The sequence below is a fragment of the Microcaecilia unicolor genome, chromosome 4 (assembly GCF_901765095.1).
Source record: "Microcaecilia unicolor chromosome 4, aMicUni1.1, whole genome shotgun sequence".
Taxonomy (NCBI): Eukaryota; Metazoa; Chordata; class Amphibia; order Gymnophiona; family Siphonopidae; genus Microcaecilia; species Microcaecilia unicolor.
In genome coordinates this window covers 77,602,040-77,626,160 of record NC_044034.1, presented here as the reverse complement: position 1 = coordinate 77,626,160, position 24,121 = coordinate 77,602,040, and the positions used below count along the sequence as shown (strand labels likewise).

The 24,121-nt window shown below is 41.3% G+C and overlaps 1 protein-coding gene across 1 annotated transcript in view; it reads right to left on the bottom strand.

The window, feature by feature from the left end:
* FRY (FRY microtubule binding protein) overlaps positions 1 to 24,121 on the bottom strand; it is a 449,190-nt gene that overhangs the window by 141,242 nt on the left and 283,827 nt on the right. The window contains 6 exon segments of the mRNA XM_030200365.1: positions 406 to 500; positions 1,943 to 2,163; positions 4,331 to 4,438; positions 11,023 to 11,217; positions 15,184 to 15,369; positions 17,053 to 17,156. Coding sequence (XP_030056225.1) covers positions 406 to 500; positions 1,943 to 2,163; positions 4,331 to 4,438; positions 11,023 to 11,217; positions 15,184 to 15,369; positions 17,053 to 17,156 — 909 coding nt within the window.

The window sequence follows — 24,121 nt, the reverse complement described above, 5'->3', positions numbered from 1 at the left end:
CTTGGATTATTCAACTTTTCAGTTATCCAACAATCAGTCCTGATTAAGTTGGATAATCGAGACTCTACTGTATATAAAACAGTGTGTGTGACTTTTTGCTTATACCCACACTCACACACATGTATATATATATATATATATAAAACTAAGCACAAAATTCATAGGAAACATTTCTGCAAAATGAACTATGGGATACTTTTCAAAAGAACAGAGCAAAAGTACTTTTTGCTTACTATTTCAAGGGTCTCGTTATTCCTATATAATTGTCTCTTCTATTTTCTTATTTTAGTGCTTGGAATTAAATTTAGGTCTCCCAATATGGCAGTGCATAGCCCCCGTGCCCATACTTTATTGCTGGAAGAAAGAAATATGATTTTGATTTATCATGAGAGAATACGGACTTACCGAGACAGGACGGCTAACAGATCACTGTTCTTCAAACAGTCAGATAAATTATCTACAGCAGCTTCTAAGGTTAGGAGGGCTTCCATGACATAACCCTGGCAAATTTGAAAAGAGATTAATTTTAAGAAGTAATTTCTTAAACTAGGCTGAAAATTTTAAGACTTCTGATCTAGAACAGCACACAGAGGCATATTTTCAAAGCACTTAGACTGACAAACAGTGCATTTATTCTACTAAAAAAGGTGCCGGTACTCAAATGCTAGGCCACTCTTCAGGAGTGGGGTGATCACTGAGGGACCCACCCCACAATAGCCAAGTCTCCTGCAACCAGTCACAAAATCTATGACAAGGCAGAATTGGTGTGTAGAGCCTGAGCTCTTTCATTAAAACTTTGGGTCCATGGGTCAATTTTAACAGACAATGGAAAAGGTGCTGGTACTCAGTACCCCCAAGTACCCCCTCAAAAAAAGCCCTGCTGACAAAGTTCCATAGTAACCTATGTAACTTTGTAAGTCTAAGTGCTTTGGTGAGCCAGTGCAAACATCAATGTGCAGAATCCTTTTATAAAGCTATCAAATCAAAGAGCTATGTACACCAAGTATGTGACTGCTGTGACCAGACATATATGGTACATAATGCTATGTGTTTCTGTCTGTGGGTCTAGATCAGTGGTTCTCAATCTAGCCCTTGGGTCACACCCAGTCAGTCAGGTTTTCAGGATGTCTACAATGAATATGCATAAGATAGATTTGCATATAATGGAGGCAGTGTATGGAAATGTAACTCATGCATAGCAGCCAGTTCTATGGGTGCCTGAGCACCCTCCAATATTGGGCAAACTGTGTCCAGGGAGGTGTAATTTCCATTGGGTTTGGTACCCCCTGGGCCAGCCTTAAGCAGAGGTAGCAGGGGTGGCCACATGGGTCCCATGTTTAACTGAGTCAGCTTTGCAACTGACGGATGACCAAAAGTTAAAGCTTCTTTTTCCTTTCCATCTCCCTGTCTCTCTCCCCCTTGGTATTGGTGTTCCTCAGCAATGACACTTTATACTCCTGTCAGCCCTTACATCTCCTCGCCCTTCGGTTTCTCGCTTCTCAGAGGGTTAGTGCCATTTTATTGCCTTTTCTGCAATTAACGAATTCGGTTTAAATAAATAAACAAACAAATCCCTGATACTTAATTTGAAAATCTTACGTCTCAGGCAGAGGACCCCATCAAACTGGTCCGTAAAGGGCCCTGCAATTGCTAAGGCTGGTTCTGAGCACCCCCAATCATTCTGAAAAGTTGGCTCCTATGATCTCATGCATATTCATTGTGGATAGCTTGAAAACCAGGTGTGCTCCGAGGACCGAGTTGAGATTATAGACAAAAAAAAACCCCCAAACAAACACTGTCTGCAGCCATAGGGCACACCAAGCACAAGAAACCAAAGGGAATTATTGTGGTAGAAAACAAAGGAAGACTTATTTCTTTCACATACCCTACTAATGTCTGAATTGCCCCTAGGTAGATACACAACTGTCGGACATATTCCTACCTGAATCTCATCACCATGCTCTCCAACAACTTCTACCAGCCTCGAAAGCAGATCAGAGAGAGCATGCGCAGAAAGCGGCTGCTTTAGCACCCTGAAGATCTGGAAAGAGCGGCCAGCGTAGTGTCTTGAGGAGCTGGAAAGTGCTGTTTGTAGAGCAACTTCACTCAGATGCTGTTCCAAATGGAAGCCTGAACAGCAAGAGCAAAACTGTTACAATACGTAATGATCTGTAAAGGAAGACAAGAGGGCTGCATGCTAAAAGTGCACCAGTTTTGAAAGCCATATGGTGCCAAATTAGCTGCATATCGAGCTAGTAGTGTTCATTCAGCTCACAGTAGATAGTAAAAGGACAAGGTAGTGATAACCTTCCTATCTTCAGCCTTTGCATTGACAATAAAGTAACACAGTTGAAGGTTTTATTTCTAGCTTCCTACCTGAGGTCTCAGTCTGACAGAAATAGATACCTCTTGGCTTCTCAATTGCAGGGCTCTTTCAACAGAAACAATACTAGTCTAACAGCTGAAAACTGATACACCCAGACAGTTCTATGAACTCTAACCTTCTTTTCTAATTGTGTTTGAGTCAGGAACACTTTTGGGGCATAAGAAGCAAAGAAATGCCAGATTGCTGAACTCATCTCTTGAAAAAGCTGCTTTTCTCTGGGCCTGCGGTTACATCAACAGGCTGTTAACCAAGATAGCCAAGATTCAAATTCTGCATTTCCCTCTGTTACTCCTTGTTTCTGTGGCAAGTCATTTTGCCTCTGCTCCTTCAGGTACAAATTTAAACTACGCTTTCTGACTGGGATGCAGAACTACTAGTCTGCCTATAAGTTTCTTTTAACACTTTAGTGGCCAATGTTCCTGTAATAAGCCATATGGGAACAGATTGATGGAACATTGGCCACTAAAGGGTTTAAGGGTGTGTTGTGGTTTGAAAGAGAATTTTCAAATGAAAAGGTTGATCATTTCTTTCAGCTGCCATTTTTTTCATCTCTCCATGCAAATTTTCTACCCCCACCCACACCCTCAATGAAATTTCATAGGCCTCCAAGGAACCTTCCCCCCAATCATGAAAACTGCCTCCTCAATGACTCTCATACTTTTTGAAACAGAACAATGGTGGAAGAAGAGCGACTGGGGATCTGTCCTACCCATAGAAGGCAAGGAGTGAGGTGGAACATGGGGAAGCCTAGAGAATCTGGTGGGTGAGATTTTTAATAATAATTTATTTATGCAATTTAAAAAAATTAACCCAGCAAACAACTTGTACAGAAAAGAAGTAACCAAAGTATTACAATAAGGTAATTTCCACTTAAATAAAGAGGAAAATACTCCTGTCGGGACGTGATCACCTGGGTCCTGTCGGGAGGAGAAGAGAGGCAGACCCCAGCACTGGGCCCCCCTTGGAGGCCAGGCCTGAGGGAATCTTGGCCCATAACCTTTCTTGAGATATAAATTTTTAATAAGGATTAGATCCTCCTGACTGAAAACCGTGATAACTCTTTATGTTTAAAGCAAAATGGCATCTGCACATATGACAATAATCAGTAGATGGTGGCAAAGTTGTTTAGCTGAAGTGGCCGGTGTGTGTATAGACTTATTGCAATTTTTTTTCAGGGTTATATCCCACATTTTATTAGCTTTAACAGAGTTATGCAGAAAACAAGCTTTGTATAGTTTTTTTTGTAATTTTTAGAAACACAGTGTAGATACCCTTAATGAAGGAAATAAAGTTATCAGAAGCATGGTTTAAACTTATTTCACTTTTAGATACTCAATTTTGCAGCCATTAGTTGTCATGCATTTTTAAAATATGGATAAGAATAGAAGAAGTGCTGAATTCTAGGTCTGTATGTACTGGATAAATAATTTGTATTATACTGAAACAGGGTGGTAACTTGTAATTGAGGACCATGAAACCAACGGTGAAATGAGCTGACAGAAGACTGTGGACGATAATGCTGAAAGTAGTAAGAAAAAACCCAGGGTCGATATTCAGAAGACTTGTCCAGTTAAACTTCAGGAATTAACCAGACAAATCTTCCAGGCTGTCCTATTCACCAGTCAAATGTTATCCAAACAATTTAGTGCCTGGACAGCATTTAACCAGTTGTCTTAGAGAGGAGTAAGAGGTGGGCTTTCAGCACAATTAATAATGTGGATATTCAGTGCTAATCTGTTAAAAATAACCAGTTAAGTCTGGCTGGAAAAACTGCTGTCTTAAAACTAAATCGATATTCCTCAGCTGACTATGTCCGCCTCCCCATATAGACTTCATCATACAGAGGGTTCAATGGGTGCAGATATCCACTCTTTGAATTCAAAGGAGCTGAAACATAAATGCATTAGTACCTGATTTGAGTCTTTAAACACGGACCACCAGGTGGCCGCAGGAAGTTAGTAAGTTGCTCAGCGCTCTTTGAGTTTGGGTTCTTGGGTGTGATATCTTCATGACACCAAAGAGGACCAAATGCCCTGTGAAGAAACACAAAAACTGAAGGACATTTACAGTTAAGGTTCTCTGTTGCTTAACCTTTTGGATCAAACAATTTGTGATCTGTCACTGAAAAGGAGGTGACTTTCCAGCCTGACTCTCCTGGTTGGGTGTGCCACTGGCCTCATCTTCCTTCCCTGGATGCTATCAGGTGAATTTTTGAAAGAGAAGAGTGCCCCATCTTCCGACACAAATCAGGAGATGGGCGTCCTTCTCGCAAAGTTGCCGAAATCGGCATAATCGAAAGCTGATTTTGGGCGCCCTCAACTGCTTTCCATTGCGGGGACGACCAAAGTTCACGGGGGCATGTCGGCAGTGTAGCAAAGGCGGGACTGGGGCGTGCTTAGGAGATGGGTGTCCTCGGCCGATAATGGAAAAAAGAAGGGCGTCCCTGACAAACACTTGGGCGACTTTACTTGGTCCATTTTTTTTTACGACCAAGCATCAAAAGGTGCCTGAAATGACCAGATGGCCACCGTAGGGAACTGGGGATCACCTCCCCTTACTCCCCCCCAGTGGTCACTAACCCCCTCATAATCCCCACGGTAAGGCAGGTTAAATGCCGAGTAAATATCCAGCCCATTGGAATTACCTGACAGGCAAAATTAAAATGACCAATCAAAGACTTAACCTGATGAAGAGTGAGCTTTTTAGTAGCGCAAGCCTCGTCTATAGCCTGCACCTTGTCTTGAGGAAGCCTAGACTCCATACGAATAGCATTCAGCTCAATACCCAATGGGCCCCTCAGGTTTCTTGGCCAAAGGAACCTCAAATTCTTGAGCAACTGCAAGAAAGGCATCATTGCAAAAAGGTAGCAAAAACCTTAAAATATGCACAGGCAACGGACCAACCTACAGGCATGAAGTGATCAAAGTAAAACTGGCCATCAAACTTAAAGCCAACAGATGAAAGGATTGCAGGTGAATGGGCAAACGGCAAAATGCTGCCTCATTATCGCTTTTGGCCATTAAAGCCCTCCGCACTTGAGCACGAAGCAAAGCCAGTGCCTGATCAAAAGACATGTACTACACGGAGCACAAATCAGGATCAATGAAAGTATTCACACAATGGCCACATGGGAAAGATAAATTATGAATTAATCGGAATTTCCCAGTTCCCTTTTTTGGGACTACACTAAAGATGACACTACCAAATTCATAAAAGGTGGGTAAGCAAACGGACCAGATAATCTTTTTGAAGTTTATCCTGCACCACTTTTGGGTGCAACTGAACTGAAGAAGAATTACGACATCTATGATTCAATGGTGGCCCGGAAAAGAGGATGACAAAACCATATTAAAAACCCTCCCATAAAAAACGTGCAGTCTCTGATTCTGGGTAAATTTGAAACCATATGTCTGTCAGGAAATGCCTAGCATCCGCCTAGGGTTAACCCTGCGGCCACCTGGAGGGTCTATCCCCAGCACTGCTCAGGCCTGACTGCACCTGTGCACATGCTCTACACTGCACCCTCCTCCCACTGACTGGGTCCCACTTGTCTCTGGGCGAGTCTCCTGCTCAAGTTATTTCCCGGTGATTTCTAGGATACTGGGACAACACTCCCAGGGGTCCCACAGTTCCTAGAAAGCACCCAGAGACCCAAAACACAAACCACCAGATTCTTAGTCAGTCCAGAACAACAGAGGTAATAAATTAACAGGTTTATTATCACAGAAATAGAAAGTTGAATGCTTGAAAACAGATAGCCCTCCCCCCCCCCCCCAACAAACCAGCAAGCAATAACAAATAACTAAAATGAGAATCACATTAAACTGTCTAAACACTTGTTACTACCTGGGTAGCACTTGGGGAGTTTCAGGAAATAACTGCTCAGAGGTTCTAACAGGGCCTTAGGGCAGAGATGTTCACCTTCTGCACTCCTTAACTGAGACTGGGGAAAATCCAGTACCTTCTGGCTGGATTTGAACTCCAGGGTTACTCAGAGCCCTAACTTTGAAAGCATCTGGCTAATGGTACTGCAGGTTGCCTTTCCACAGGACTAAACTGAAAATGAAACAGCTTTCTCTACAACAGCTTTAAAAACAGAAAACACCACCTGCTGGCCAAACAAAAGAAATACACTACATGAAACATTATTACAATTCAAAGGCTTGAAAAACCCCTTTTTTCGCCACACCCTCCCCCCTTTAAGAGAGACCCCGGACTGCAGCCTCTTCAGTCCGCTGATCGGGTCTCGACAGTCCAGTGCCAGGGTAGTCTTGGCTCTTCCTTCCTGGACAGTTCTTCAGCATTGCCATGTTCACTGTCCTTTTGGTGCTGTATGGTGACGTTTTACATCTGCAGGGACAGGCTCCACTGGAGTAGCTTCCCATTCTCTCCTGAGACTCTTAAGACAGACCAATGGATTGTGATCTGTGATGACAGTAAAGTCTTGCCCAAACAGACATGGTTGCAGTTTCTTAAGGGCCTACACGAAGGCCAAGTATTCTTTCTCAGAAGTGGCATATGCTACCTCTCTGTCAAGGAGCTTGCGACTCAGGTACAAAATGGGGTGCTTCTCCCCTCTGCTATTCACTTGACTGAGTACAGACCCAATGCCATATGTTGAAGGCATCAGTCTGTACCACAAATCTTTGTTGGTAATCAGGCGCAATGAATACTGGGGTTGTAGCTAATATATTCTTTAATATTTAGAAGGCTGCTTCACACTCTGGGGACCAGGCAATGATTCGGGGTAGTCTCTTTTTAGTCAGGTTAGTCAGGGGCTTGGCTTTAGTGCTATAGTGAGGTACAAATTTTCTGTAATACCCTACTGTCCCAAGGAAGGCAAATACTTGCTTTTTGGTTTGGGGAGTAGGCCAATTTTGTATTGCTTCCACCATAGCTGGCTCAGGCTTTAGCTGTCCACCTCCCACTCTGTGCCCTAAATATTGCGCTTCTGCCATTTACTGGGCTTGGACAGGCAGGCCTCCTGGATCCGATCTAACATTCCACTTAAATGGATCAGGTGGTCATCTCAAATCTGACTGTACACAGCAGTGTCATCAAGATAAACCCTAGCATGCTCCTGGAGTCCATCTAACAGATGATTCACCAAGCACTGAAATATACCAGGGGCATTTTCAATTCCAAAAGGCATCACAGTAAATTCATAAAGGCTAAACGGGCAGCAGCTGTTAGGGGGATCTGCCAGTACCCTCAACAAAGCTCCACTGTGGTCAGGTACTGGGCCCCAGCTAAGTGGTCTAGCTACTTTTCAATCCTGGGCATTGGATACAGTACATTCCCTAAGCCTCCTGTAATTCACACAGAAACGGGTTGTGCCATCTTTTTAAGGAACAAGAACTATAGGAGAAGCCCAAGGACTAAGAGACTTCTTTATGACATCTAGGGCTAGTATCTCATCAGTCTCCTGCTTCAATTATTTATTTTATTTGTTACATTTATATCCCACATCTTCCCACCTATTTGTAGGCTCAATGTGGCTTACATAGTACCGGAGAGGCGTTACAGACTCTGGTGTAAACAATACAAAGTGATGTTGTGGTAAGATAAAGTTCATGTGGCACAGCCACACTACGGAATCATACAACGGAAGAGTTGTGTTATGTCCATTATGGTCTTTAGTTTTGTTGTGTTGCAGAGATCAGGCATTTATGTTGGATCGGTAGGGTATGCCTTTTTAAACAGGTTAGGTTTTAGTGTTTTCCGGAAGTTTAGGTGGTCGTTCGTAGTTTTCAAGGCTTTTGGTAATGCGTTCCACAGTTGTGTGCTTATGTAGGAAAAACTGGATGCGTAAGTTGATTTGTATTTGAGTCCTTTGCAGCTTGGGTAGTGCAGATTTAGGTACGTTCGTGTTGATTTGGATGTGTTTCTAGTTGGTAGGTCAATCAAGTCTATCATGTATCCCGGAGCTTCACCGTAGATAATTTTGTGAACCAGCGTGCAGATTTTGAAAGCAATGCGCTCTTTGATATTTGCTTCTCCATCTCAGCAGATATTCGATAAGCACTCTGCTTCAGTAGTTTATGGTCACCAGTGTCTGCATTGTGATTAGCCAAATGAGTAATTCCTGGTTTAGTAGAAAATACATCAGCATGTTTGCAGTACTGCTTCTAGCTGCTGTTTCTAAGTGTGTGTGTGTGCGTGTGTGTGTGGGGGGGGGGGGGGGGGGGTTAAGTGCTCTCCCACTACAACTTGTTGTGTAGATCACTCTGGTAATGTGTCTGCTAGGAGGTCAGGTATGGGTTCACTATCCTGACCCTCTTCTGGTGGGCTACACACAGGTAACACCATAGCTGTACCATCTACGTAGGCCTTACATGTTTATATGAAGATATGCTGTTTTCTGTCTTGAGAGTCCATAGATATAAAAATAGTTTGTATCATTAAGGCGCCGTATGACCGTATTGTCCTCCTTCCACCAGGTCGTTGATGCCTATTATATCTACCTCTTCATGTAGTGCTACATTCTCCAACTCCCCATCTTATTTTTAGATTTCTAGCATTGTATATAGACACTTAAAATTGTATTTTTTCCTAGCATCTACAAGCTGCATTGAAGGTGATGGCGATAATTTGAATCCTTTACTCTGTTCTCCCCTTGAACACTACTGGCTTTCTTTCACCATTATTGAAACCTCTCTACTGAGATTCCTTAAATGTCCTGTTTCAACAGTATCCTTTGAGGATGCTGCACACCAAACCATGTGCTCCTGAGCCACTGTGGGTGCCCCCTCCCCCCCCCCATTTTAGTTTAAAAGCTGCTCTATCTCCTTCCTAAAAGTTAGCGCCAGCAGCCTGGTTCCATCCCAGTTAAGGTGGGGTCCATCCTTTCGGAACAGGGAGATGAATATAGCTAAAATTAAAATATTTAAATGTATTTTGTAGAACACAATGAAGTCACTATTTTAAAAGCACTTAGAAGTTTGGTGCTGTGCTGTGATGAACATCTAAGTGCTTTACACGAAAAAAAAAATCCAGCAGCGTTAGGGGGGCAATTCATAACTGGACACCAAAGTTAGGTACTTAATGTAGTACATTGAGGGCCAGATTCAATAAATAGGGCTCAAATGTACGTCCCGGGAAAATCCCACACTAATCCCTATTCTATAAGGGTATTCTGGGCTGAGCACCCTTTCATTCAGCAAACATTCTCACACCCAATTTCTTACAACTGCTAAAACTTGGTGTAAATCTTGGCATGTAAGTTGGGTGCATAACTTTGGTATTCTATAACGCTGCATCCAAATTTTGGGAACACTGCTGACCCGCCCATGACCCTCCCCATGGCCACATCCCTTGTAAGCTGTGCACGAGTCAATTTAGGAACATGGCATTATAGAATAGCGTGCAGGCAGATCCGCATGCAACTCCAAAGTAGTGCCAATTCACATCAACAATTGATTGTTAGCAGTTTGTTAACTAATTAGTTTGCGTGTGGATCTGGGCTCTGCGCCCAAATTTAGGCGACCTATATAGAATCACTACTAGCATAAATTGGCATCTACACACCCATATTAAGGCATGCCCACTTACGCTGCATCAAAAGCAGGCATAAATATTCTTGCCTAAATGTGGCACTTTAATGCGCAACTTACAGTATTCTGTAAATCATGCGTGTAAGTGGAGCCCTGTCTATGTCTTGCCCATGTGTACAAATCAAAAAACAAAAAGGTGGGGGTATAACAATAGCAATCCAAAAAAGGAGGAAGTCTGGGCAGGCAGTGACAATCTCAAAATTTATTGAAGACAAATAGAAAAAAAACTCGACACGGAGCCATGAACAATCGCCTGCTTCAGGAGTCATGTGATCTACAATGCTTCAGCAACTAAATTGTTGTAATAATGGTGCTAAAGGATATTGCCAATTTGGCTGACCAGCAGAATCAAAAATGCAAAACCACTATGGTGCTCACAGATTTGGCAAGACTACGCCTTCCATCTCCCTTCAGGGTGGCAGGGGAAGGACTTGTATACTGTGACCATCCAGTGCCTAGATTTGGCTGACCAAGTTATTCCACTCGCAACCACCCAGAATTGGCCCAATCTAATTTAAGTAACAAAACAAAATCCAAGGAACAATTCCACAGCATAAGTTTGTGATTGCTGAGGCTTTTTTCCTCCTTTTAGTATTTATATGGGTGCATTAAGGAAGTAAAAAATCATTTAAAAAATATTTAAAAAGTAAAAGAAAACAAAATTATGGCTGAAAATATTCAGAAGGTAATTTGGTGATTGTTTTTGCAACTTTTTTATAGGTGACTTTAGTTCCGCAAGCTAAATGTAGCCACTTAAGAAAATATATGTCTAAATTTATCTGATCAAGCCAACTAAATTTTCAAAGGCTTTGATCTAGCTAAGTCCTTACTTATCCAGCTAGATATCTTTGAAAACTGACCTGAACAGTTAAAAACAAAGAGTAATTATTTGACCCTGTAATTATTTGTCCCTTTCGCTACACACACACATACACACATACATACATACATATATACAGGGTCTTATGTGAAAATAAATAAATAACTTTTTCCTATTGTGTGCCTTTGGAAACAATCTTTACTGATGAAGACCTGTGGTTGGAAAACAAGCATCTTTATAACCATTCCTTTACATTTATTTACCTAGTGCTCAGAATTCAATTAACTTGTTTGCTTTTCATCCATCTCTGCTGTGTCTCCATGTCCTCTAATCTTGGGTGATCTGTGGGATATTTCCACTGCTGCCTCCCAGACTGATGCTGGAGGAGGTGGAGCTGGAGCTCAGCCCAGAGTCTGGCACAGGTGAGGACTGGTACTCCCGCAGAAAATCAAGGCCACCTGGCAGCAGTGAACAAGCAGATAAAGGAGGAATTTCAGCCTGTGTGTCAGAGTGAGGACTTGAAAGAATGCATTCTTCCTAAGTTATCAAGCCGCAGCCTTCGTACACAGATGCGCACCTCTGTACGTCAAACATAGCTTGTTTACCATCTTAAATTCCTACCTTCGCATGCAAACCTCAGACAGTGCTGGAAGCAAAGTCTCCTGTTCTGGTTCATTGGCACACCCAGCAGCCAACTCCCATCATTTTAGCAGGCTGGGAATGCTGAATTTCTCTTTCTTTTTAACACTGAGACAAGATAATGTTATTTCTGTCCATATATTTTCATTGATAAACTAAGATTATAGTCAGAAATCTTTCCTTTTTGGCAGGTCTGTTATCAGTATGATAATACTTGAAGGCCTTAATCTGACTGATAACAGGAAGGCTGTTGCATATCAGAATATCAAACATATTTATCCAGACAACATTTTTGAATAATTATATTTGCTGTAAGTATATCATCCTGCTTCACTCAGGTAGCTGCTATTTTGGCTCTGAGACTCTAAATTCTAATGTGTCTGTCATGAATTATAGCTAAGAAGTTAACAGCAAAGAACTTTCAGGAAAAGATGGGGTCGTTTCTTTAGAAACATTTTTTTATTTATGAATTCAAACACATTTAAATCTACTAGAAACAAGTTACAATCTTTACCTTCTTATGATTTTTCATTTATCAATCCTTTATTTCAAGGAGGAAAAAGGCTTCAGATGCTCGGGTAATTTGTTTTTGCTTTTGAAGTTTGCCGGGCAGGCTTCTTCATCAGCCTTAAAAACCTCCAGAAAGAGAACCTTTTTTTTTTTTTATTTTTCTTTTCTATTTAGTTAGTCCTTTATCACTTTATATATTTTTGATCCTCTTTTCAAATTTTTTAAAATAATTTTCTTAAGGGCATCACAGACACTTATCTTTATAAATGTGATGTTTGCAGAATACATGTGAATGGCAATTTTATAAAATCATACCTAGTTAATGTGTTTATGTTTATTAGATTTTGATGTGCATTTTCATGTACTTATTTTATAAAGAGCTTAACTGAGTTTATAAAATACTAGCACAGGGTGAAAAAAACATACGTACATGTAGGCATTAGCACTTTCACCAGCTCCAGCGTCACCCATGCTCTGACCCAAAATCAACCCCATGCACACCACATCCACAGTGAAAAGTATGTTCCATGAAAATTCTACATGTACTTTCATGCTCGATAGTATTTTATAAGAGGCCACTTATGTGCATAAATGACTAAAAATATCAGCATTTATTGTTCTTGTGAAGGAACAACATAGGCAGTCTGGACCTTGTTCTCTATGTTTTTTGGTTTGACCAGTGGGTGCCTAAGGGAGGGGCAGGATGGGTGAAAATATGCAAATTACCACTTATGTTTATGGAGTCTGTTGTAGGTTTCTTTGTTTCAGGTCTACTGTCCGGAAATGTAGTTGTATGTTTTGTGATTTTGTGGTTTCTAATAAAGAATAAATATTTTAAAAAATATATTGGCATTTACAAGCTTCTTAGCACCTAAAATTAGGTGGCTCCTTATAAAAAATTACACTTATTAAGGGCAATTCTATAACAACGTGCCCTCAAGGGAATATTCTATAAAGAAACGTAGGCATCTATTTCCTTTGGAGAACACGTGTAACTGGCATATGATTTTTGTACATGATTTTTAAGCCTAGCGACCACTGTTCCTTCTAAGCTGAGCAGTTCTCCACCTAAACTCCTGCCAGTGGGTGGCGCTGTTTCACTATCACATTTTCAATAATGAGGGACAGACCAGCTTTGCAGAACTCCATGGAGCCTTCCCCTAACTTAGGGGTTTGTTTACTAAGGTGTGTTAGTGTTTTTTAACATGCCTTTAAAAAGTTAAGGCGCGTTAAACACTAACGCACCAATACATAAGTACATAAGTAATGCCACACTGGGAAAAGACCAAGGGTCCATCGAGCCCAGCATCCTGTCCACGACAGCGGCCAATCCAGGCCAAGGGCACCTGGCAAGCTTCCCAAACGTACAAACATCTATACTTGTTTTTCCTGGAATTGTGGATTTTTCCCAAGTCCATTTAGTAGTGGTTTATGGACTTCTCCTTTAGGAAACCGTCCAACCCCCTTTTAAACTCTGCCAAGCTAATCGCCTTCACCACGTTCTCCGGCAACAAATTCCAGAGTTTAATTATGCGTTGGGTGAAGAAAAAGTTTCTTCCATTTGTTTTAAATTTACTACACTGTAGTTTCATCGCATGCCCTCTAGTCCTAGTATTTTTGGAAAGCGTGAACAGACGCTTCACATCCACCTGTTCCACTCCACTCATTATTTTATATACCTCTATCATGTCTCCCCTCAGCCGTCTCTTCTCCAAGCTGAAAAGTCCTAGCCTCCTTAGTCTTTCTTCATAGGGAAGTCGTCCCATCCCCGCTATCATTTTAGTCGCCCTTCGCTGCACCTTTCCAATTCTACTATATCTTTCTTGAGATGCGGCGACCAGAACTGAACACAATACTCAAGGTGCGGCCACACTATGGAGCGATACAACGGCATTATAACATCCTCACACCTGTTTCCATACCTTTCCTAATAATACCCAACATTCTATTCACTTTCCTAGCCGCAGCAGCACACTGAGCAGAAGGTTTCAGTGTATTATTGACGACGACACCCAGATCCCTTTCTTGGTCCGTAACTCCTAACCTATAGGTGTCTTAGTGTTTAACACACATTAAAAACGCTAACACACCTATAGCGCGCCATTGCAAATACAGGAGTAAGTGATTTAAAACACAATATTGAAGCACCACCTCCCACTTCCGCTCAGTTTAGAGGAACAGTGCTAGTGACACTTAGCAACATTTTCTATTTGCATTCTGCAACACTTTTTTCTTTACCTTCTTTTCTTTTAAAGGAGCCACCTGAGTATGTGCAGCGGTTTTTTTTTTTTGAGAAAAGAACACTGTAACTTTGTTCACTAGGCCTTTCACGGAAAGTGTTTCCTTAAAAAAATTATTTGCACACGTTATGGTATCACTTAGGTGATCTTCATATTTATTCTTATTTTGTTTTTTAAATGATTTGTTATAAATGATGTCAACTAGTCTTGTCCAAGTATCGCTCAACATTTTTTCTAATTCTCTTTAGGTAGACATGAATTCTTTTTTTTTTACAATGCTTTCGATATAAGTTTTTAAAAATTTAGCCTATGAATTTTTCTCCCCAACTTTTATATTCCCCCATTTTGTTTGTTCTTTCAGCATTTTGCTACTTGAGGCTCCAAATATGATGAGAATATTTTGGACATTTATGATTTAACAACTATTTAAATAGTAAAGCTATGTATTTTTTATACCATAGGTACATTTGTTAGATGCAGTAATTTTCATGAACTTTATTACTGCAGAATTTTATGTCGGTTGTCTTAGTTTAGTTTCTCCTCAGTTCGTATCTTGCAAATATATATCTCATTTATTATTATATTATTATGTCATTGGCTTTCAATAAAGGTTTAATTCATTCATTACATTGATACTTGGCTGTCTCCAGTACTCCTGGTTGGTATAAGTATAAAAACTGAGATCTTTAAATTCTGAAGATCACTGATCATTTTAGTAATCTCTCCCCGGACTGACTTTATCCCTTTTACATCTTTTTGAAGGTGCGGTCTCCAGAACAGTACATAGTATTGTAAATGAGGTCTTACCAGAGTCTTATACAGAGGCATCATCACTTTTTTTCCCTGCTGGCCATTCTCTCCCTATGGACCCGAGCATCCTTCTGGTTTTGGCCACTGCCTTTTCTACCCATTTGACTACCTTAAGTTCATCATACATGATCATCCCTAGGTCCTGCTCTTCTTTCCTACACAGAAGTGTTTTACCACTACAGAAGCATTAAGTATGGGCCCCTGTTTGGATTTCTCTTTCATTACCTGTATACAAATATTCAGGGGGGTATGCCGACTGAACCGTCAGTGTCTTGATTTCATTCATCTCCCTGGTTTGTAGAAGCACTGAGGCGATGGCTTGGTAATTGCTGTTACAAGACAAAGCAATCAAAAGATGGAGTAGCAGCTTTCTACTGTGTTCAAAGACTTCAGGGCGGTAATGATCAAGACCTGTACGGAAGAGTTAGAAAATCACTTAGAGCGGACACATTTTAAACGAGGGAAAAATCCAGTACAAGCCAACATGCCAAGGAAGCCTGAAGCACCTTTGAGAAGCAGACAAAAAGGTCAAATCTTTCTTCATTAATTTCTAATTCACATAAGTAGCAAAAATAAATGGCCCTCATTTGGAAGAATGTTATGGCTTCCCCTTCCCCCCTTTCTTGTTCCACCATGACCCCCCCCCCCCCCCAAGAACCTAATAGTTTATTTAAATTGATCTTCTCGTAATTTTTACATTTCAGAAAAAGATCATGTTTGTTTAGCCATCCTTTCCTTTCACTGCCTGCCACAAATCATCGATTCATTTCTCCTAAGTTCATATAGAGCTTTTGGTTTCCTTGTTTAGTTTCCCAGACATGGCATAGCTATGGGTGGGCCTGGGTGGGCACAGGCCCACCCAATCTTGGCTCAGGACCACCCAGCTGCAGCACCATACTGCTCTCTTCCCCCCTCTCCGCGGCATCCCAGCATCTGCACTCCAGTCTCTGAACCCCTTCCCTCACAGGTGTCTCCGATGCATGCAGTGATTCATTCTTGCTGCTTGTACCGGCCCCATAGGCTTCCATCTGCCGTAAACCTAAAACTCTTTAGCCTTTCCTCATATGAGAAGAGGGCTTGCAGCTGGGAAGATGTTTCCCTAAGACTCCTATACCGGGTGCCTATGCCCAGTAGCCAGGATGAGGGCATGGGGGGAGCAGAAGGTGCCGGCGTGTATTTTGAATGCGGCACCGTCAAAACTCCATTTGGGGGAGCGGCTACTCCCCTGGCGATCCGCCTAACTGTGCCTCTGCCTAAAAGGCTATGGCCTTGTCCTCCCTGAGTGCCCCTTTTGCTCCTTCATGATCTAATGGTCCCACGGATTCCCTCAGAGGCTTTCTGCTTCTGATGTACCTGAAAAAGTTGTCACTGTCAGTTTTTCCCTCTGTGGCAAGTTTCTCTTCATATACTCTTTTAGACTTCTATCAGTGCTTTGCATTTAACTTGCCAGTGCTTATGTTGCTTCTTATTTTCATTTGGATCCTTTTCCCTTCTTTGAAAGATGTTCTTTGCTCTAATAGCTTCTCTTACTTCACCTTTTAACCATACTGGCCTTTATTTGCTCTTCTTTCCACCTTTTGTTAATAAGTGGAATAGAGCTGTACCGAATATTTGTATTCGATTTAGATTTGGCCTCAAATCAGTTAATGTTGTGTGTGGAACTAAGAGCTCCTGAGGGTGCTTACATTTTCATTAGGATATGGAAAGGGTAAGTCAAGTTAGGGAGCAGCTGCAGCTATAAATGTATTTATCAGCAGTTTGAAAGCTTTAGAGAGCCAACTGTGATTTTTTAAATCACCGTCAGTAGCAATCATAGTCAATCACAACAGCAGCTAACGGACCAGGTTTTAAAGTAATATTTTGCACTTCATTTATTTATTATTTCATATATTTTTTCTATTCTACCAAGACAATTTTTCTTTTTGCAATCCTGCTATCAGCTGCTTCGACATAACTATCAGTCAATTTTACTCTCTTTGGCAATGGATCTGATGTAATCTAGACTTACTTTCTAACTAGTAAAATTTTAATAAAGTACAAGCGCCCTACAAGAAAAAACCTTAGATTTTAACTGTTGCTATGTGTAGCTCTTACCTAAGAGAAGTGCATGAAGCAGTAGAGGAAGGTGAAGGGCCCAGTCTTCTCTCACACTGTGATCCACTACCATCTCAGTCATGAATATGACAGCAATATTGCATCTAGGAGACAGAATAAAAAACAAATATCAAGAAAACCGTGGCAGCAGTAAAAGAGCAAAAGTGCATCTGGCATTTTTATAAGCGCCAGGCTCCCAATCAAAAGCTGATGTCTATCCCACGCATTTTTGAATTTGCTGTTTTGACTCTACTACCTATCCTGGAAGGGCGTTCCAGACGTCTATTACCCCTAAGTCTACCTCCCTGCAATTTCCATTCATGTCCTCTAGTTCAGCCACAACTACGATTCTGGAAGAGGTTTGTTTGAATACCTTTCAAGTACTTAAATGTCTCTATCATATCACCTCTCTCGCTCTCCTTTTCTCTAGTGTGTAATGACTTGATATACACTAGATATACAGAAGAAATGATAAACACATCCATAATGATGTAACAAAAGAAATACAAGGCATTTTGCACAATTTACTCACAAAGGAGGATTTATGCTTAAGATTGGTATACTAAAAAACCTGCTTAGCGTAGAACAAAGTGCTCAAAGGCACCATGTAAGAGATTTGACAAGTTTTTTTTTATGTATATATTGGGAGATGATTTTAGAAGGTTTACATATGTAAAAAAATCCATTTACATGTGCAAACCAGCATATGCAAGTATAAATTTTAGAAGAGGCACAACTTGTACTTGTATACAGCAAGCAAACAGACATGAAAGAGGCATGCTCTAGCTGCAGTTTGGGTGGACCTTAAAATTGTACATGTATTTTGTGTTTTACAATGCAAATTATCAATTACCATTTGACCCTCGGGTACTTAAAGTAGTATCCAATGTCTTCAAATCACTATGGGCCCCTTTTACTAAGCGGCAGTAAGCCCAACGTGGGCTTACCGCTCGCTAAACAGGGAATACCGCTGGGCTACCGCAGCAGCCTAGCGGTACTTCCCACCCCCAGTGTACCATCATATCCAGCGCTACAAAAAATATATTTAATTTTGTAGCGCCGGAGTATACCCGGCAGTATGTGCTGCCTGGTCATCGCCGGAGCCCTTACCACCACCTCAATGGCCCCCCTCCCCCAAAATGGCCATTCAGAAAGTGCTTTACTTGCCGAACGGTCATTTCCTGTAGAAAGAAAAACTACCTTTTTAGCAGCTGCGGTAAAAAGAGGCCTCTGCGCGCATCAAAAACATGTGCCGACCAGGGGCGTAGCCAGACTACAGATTTTGGGTGGGCCTAGGCAAGAAGTGGGTGGGCACCAAGTGCTCTCTTCCCCCCCCCCCCCCACCACCAAAGAAATATCTCAGCAGGTGAGAAAACGCTAATTTCTACCTTTTCAGTCTGCAGCAGGCATGTGCAGAAAACTGAACATGAGCAGGTGCCAGTATCGGGGAGAGTACTGTTTTCGTTACCATCAAGGGGAAGTCTTCAGCTGGATGAGCTTGGGATCCCCACCAGCTGCCACCAAACGTGTGCTACTGTTGGGTGGGCCTGAGCCCTAAGTGGGTGGGCCCATCCAGGCCCACCTGTGGCTACGCCACTGGTGCCGACACCAACACAGGCCCCATTTTGCTGCAGCTTGGTAAAAGGGGCCCTATGGAAATGGGAAGTATGGTCTCAATCTTTTTCAAGTTCAATTTTTAGAGCCTTAACCCAATCACTAGTACTATTTAAATTTCACTACTGTAATGCAATTTATGCAGGATTAAAAACCTCATTACGAAGAAAATTACAAGCAGCCCAGAACACTGTGGTTTGCCTGGTACTCAGAGCCCCCCGCTACTCTAAAGCGACTCCTTTATTACTGAAATTACACTTGCTCCCAATAAATCTGCGAATTACATTCAAATTATTTGTATTCATATATGGCCTTTCCACATCCTATATGTATAATCTTAGGGCCCCTTTTAATAAGCTACAGTAAAAGGGAGCCTGCACTGGCGTCAATGCGTGCTTTTGAGGTATGCTGAGGCCCCATTTTACTGCACTGAGGTGGCGATAAGAGCTCCCATGCTAACCATGTGGTAGCCCGGCAGTAGTTCCGAATTAGCGAGCGGTAAGCCCACATTGGTCTTATTGCCGCTTAGTAAAAGGGCCCCTATTGAACTACCAAAACGTAACACATCTAAATCCTCTACAGACTTCCTTGTTCGCCATTTCCCAAATTGTAACAAAATACAATAATAAAATGTTTTTTTCCTACCAATGTACTAAATGAACTCCCTTCCAATGCGATTAAGTCATACAGCTGACTATTTTATATTCTGTAAACTACTAAAAATATACTTGGTAGAATCATCTCTCGTTGATGAAAATAACTGATTCACTGTATACATAATAAAATTTCACACTAAAATGTATCATTATTGTTGATTTTATTGCATTATTAACGTAAATTACTTTTGAATTTTCACGTTTTTGACTGCATATCAAATGTAACTTGGACTTGCTATCATATGTTTTACTTTATTTTAAGGGAGTCAAACAGCAAGGAGTGGGAACTGGATCAGGCTCTTCAAAAACCGGACTCAGGATTCCAAAGTGAAATTACAGGTGTTTATTTAAGCTGACTTGACATGGCACCATGCTTCAGCACATATGTGCCTGCCACAGGAGTCTAGATGTGTAGACTTTTGTCAGTCACATATATCTTTGGTGAATACATCTGGTAAAACAAACATGAACTGGTCTTTAAAAAGACCATTGGTTAAGGAAAAGGTTCAATAGCTGATGAAATGTTGCTGTGGTGAGCCACATTGAACCTGAACTTGCTTGGGATAATATTTATTTATTTTATTTATTTATTGCATTTGTATCCCACATTTTCCCACCTTTTTGCGGGTTCAGTGTGGCTTACAATATGATTTGAATGTTGGAAATACAATTTGTTACAGATAGTTAGGGATTATATTATGCAGGGTTAAGCGAAACAATTGAGGTGTCGTTAAGGGATGTAATAATGGAACATAGGCATTGCAACTTTGGAAGGAAACAATGGTAGCTTAGGGGCGATAAAAAGACATGAAGTCATATGATATATAACTTTCTGTGAGTAAAGGTATGAGTGATGTGATAATATGGGAGTGGGAGTTCTGAGATGAATGTACGATGCATTAGTGAACAGTAAGTATGGACTTTATGTGTCCATACTTACTGTTCACTAATGCATCGTACATTCATCTCAGAACTCCCACTCCCATATTATCACATCACTCATACCTTTACTCACAGAAAGTAATGGGATACAAATATCATAAATAAATAAATAAATACACACACGCTTCAAAATATTTCCCTGTTGACATTTACACCTTCTCCCATCCACAAATAACTATCAAATAACTTGTTAGGAATCTGAAGGAGTGATTCAGGGAGGAATTGAACATATCTCCCTGGAATTCAAATTCACCTCAAACAGCCAAAAAGATAGTTTTGGAGCTGGGTTCTTAATTAGCTACCCTTCCACCTGCAACTTTGCAAGGTGAGCCACTTCAAGATTAAGTGCTTATAATTGTATTATAAATGCACAAAATACCTAATTTTAATGCATGTATTTAGAGATGTCATTACTTGGGCACTCAGTATGAATGTGGACGTTCAGCATAAAGTTCTTATTGAACCCTTAACACAATGCTTTTAACTAATATTTGGATACATAACAAATGCTATATAAACTGTTTTTGCCTAAATTTAGGAATACCTTACCAATAACTGTTAAATCAGAAACTTCCTATCCTATATTTAAAAAATTACTCAGAGGGGCAAAAGATGTTGGTATTGAAGGCTTATTTATAATTAAAAAAAAACGTGAGCTGTTTTGTAGTCAAACAATGATGTTTCCAGACAGACCCAGATGAGGCAAAAGGCTTTAGGGCCCCGTTTACTAAGCCACACTATATGCCCGCAAACCTTTTAGCGCGCGCTACTGCTAGAGACACCCTTAGAAATATAATGGGTGTCTCTATCACTAGTGTGGCCCTTAAAGTTTTGGCAGTGGGTTGAAATGAAAAAATATATATTTTTGAATTTAATACAGTGACACCTCATGGTCTGAACCGTGAATTAGACCTTTCAGTATATTTATAACCGTTAGTCACCTCAGCTGCTTTTTTATATGGTATATTATCTAAACATGTTCTTTCATATGTATCCATATTTATTTATTTGCCACATCATTTATTTATATTTTATTTGAAGTTATTTGTAATTAAATCTAAAATGCTATTTTATTTTTATTTTATACTGCCATTCTGGTCTCCTTTGAAGTGCACTTGCATGTAACAGAGGCATAGCCAGACCATAATTTGGGGGGGGGGGGGTGAGACCAAAGTGGACAGCACATTCTGCCCCGCAACTCTGCGATACTTGGTGCCATGTTGTCTGCCCTGCTTTCCTGCCCCGGTGCGCATGCTCAGTTTTAGTGAAATCGAGCATGCGCGAAACTCGTGCATGCTCAAGTTCGTTAAAACCGAGCATGCGCGTGAGTGAGGGGGAAGCAGGGCGGCAGCAAATATCGCTGCAGGAAAGCTTCCGCTGGCAGGGCTTGGGGACCTCTGCCAGCCAAACCATCAGACTTTGGCGGGCCTGTATCCAAATTGGGAGGGCTGAGGCCCCCAAGGGCCCCCTGCGGCTATGCCACTGACACGTAACAATGTGTAGTTTCATTTTGTTTATTTTTTTTTCTTACATGTTTCCTTAATGTTCTTGTAACATACTAAAAATTTGAAATGAAAGTTTGTATGAGCAGCCAAGTTTTTTTTTTTTTTTACCACATAATCTTGTCCCTTAAATCAACTATTTATTTTCTTTCTTCCCTTTTCTTTTTTTTTTTTTTTATACCCACTGGGCTTTTATAAAGATACTTTGTAAGCCACTTTGAGGTCATTGTGCAAGTAGCGGTATATCAAGCTTTTGTGAATAAATAAATATTTTATTTGTAACACTTATACCCCGTGTTTTCCCACTCATTAGCAGGTTCAATGCGGCTTACATAGAATATCAGGTTTACAAAGTAGCATAGAAAGGATATGACTGTAATATAGTAGATAAAGAGGTGATCGTTTAGATGTGGGTAGGTAAGGTGGGTAAGGGAGGAGGATGGTAGTGGTAGGGGAGTGGGGGGAGTGGGAGGAGGGTGTGTATTGGGATTAGTATGGGAGAAAGTATAGGGAGGGGTAGGAATAGGGATGTACTTAGAACGGATTAAAATAGGGGAGCATATTCCAGGTTCTGTCTTCATAGTTTGATCTATACACCTGTTATGAAAGATGCCTGTTGGATTTTGCTGATGCAATTCAATACTTCTCAGGTCATCAAGCTTTGATTCCGATAGGAGGGAGCAACTTTCAAAGTAATTTATGCAGGTACGTAATAAAGCTGTACTGAATAGCATATTTTACTGTTCAGCCAAATATGAATAATGAAAAGTATTACTTGGCGGAATATGAATACCGAATACGAATAATGGGTATTGAGCTTTAGCATAACAAATAATACAATAAGCAACATGAAATCAGAGATCAAGTGTTAATATTTCAATAGGAGTTAGCACAGTAGAGTCCTGGATTATTTATATTCGGATTTAAATTACTATTTGGCCAAACTGTATTCAATTCTCTACTTTGCTGTAATTCCTGAATAGTGCAACAATTTATTTGTGGCATTATTCAGGAATTACAGCAAAGTCTAAGCGCCATCTGAAACTAAACATGACCAAGACTGAGCTTCTTATCTTTCCCCCTAAACCAACCTCTCCTCCCCCCTCCCCCCATTCTCTATTTCTGTGGATAACACTCTCATCCTTCCTGTCTCATCAGCTCGTAACCTTGGGGTCATCTTCGACTCCTCCCTCTCCTTCTCTGCTCATAATCAACAGACTGCTAAAACCTGTCGTTTCTTTCTCTATAATATCAGCAAAATTCGCCCTTTCCTTTCTGAGCACGCTACCAGAACCCTCATCCACACTCTTATCACCTCTCGCTTAGACTATTGCAACTTGCTTCTCACAGGTCTCCCACTTAGCCATCTCTCTCTCCTCTTCAATCTGTTCAAAATTCTGCTGCACAACTAATATTCCGCCAGGGTCGTTATGCTCATATTAGCCCTCTCCTCAAGTCACTTCACTGGCTTCCTATCTATTTCCGCATACAGTTCAAACTCCTCTTACTGACATACAAATGCATTCACTCTGCAGTTCCTCAGTACCTCTCCACTCTCATCTCTTCCTACATTCCTCCCTGGGAACTCCGTTCACTGGGTAAATCTCTCTTATCTGCACCCTTCTCCTCCACTGCTAACTCCAGATTCCGTTCCTTTTATCTTGCTGCACCATATGCCTGGAATCAGGGCCGTGCCAACACGGTAAGCGAGGTAAGCATGGCAGGGGGGCGCTTCCCTCTGGGGGGCGCCGCCACACCATGCTCACCTCGCTCGCCCTCCCGCTCCCATTGTTCGACTGCCCGCCCTCTTCTCCCCCCCCACCAACAACCCTTTTCTTTTTTTTTTTCCTTTTTAAATTTACCTCCATGGCAGTTCCGGCAGCGCAGCGTCAGTGAAGGAGGCGGCGCTCCCGACATCTCTAGCCTTCCCTTCGCTGTGTTCCGCCTTCTTCTGATGTCATTTCCGCCGCCACCAACTGATAGTCTGCAGGGGGGGGCGCCAACTGATAGTCTGCAGGGGGGCGCCAGAAACCCTAGGCACGGCCCTGCCTGGAATAGACTTCCTGAGCCGGAACGTCAAGCTCCATCTCTGATTGTCTTCAAATCTAAGCTAAAAGCCCACCTTTTTGATGCTGCTTTTAACTCCTAACCCTTATTTTATCATCCTCACTTTAACATTCCCTTATCTCTTGTTTGTCCTGTTTGTCTGTCCTAATTAGGTTGTAAGCTCTGTCGAGCAGGGACTGTCTCTTCTTGTTCAAGTGTACAGCGCTGCATACGTCTAGTAGCGTTATAGAAATGATAAGTAGTAGTAGTAGTAGTAAAGTAGAGAACTAAACACAATTCAAATTCATT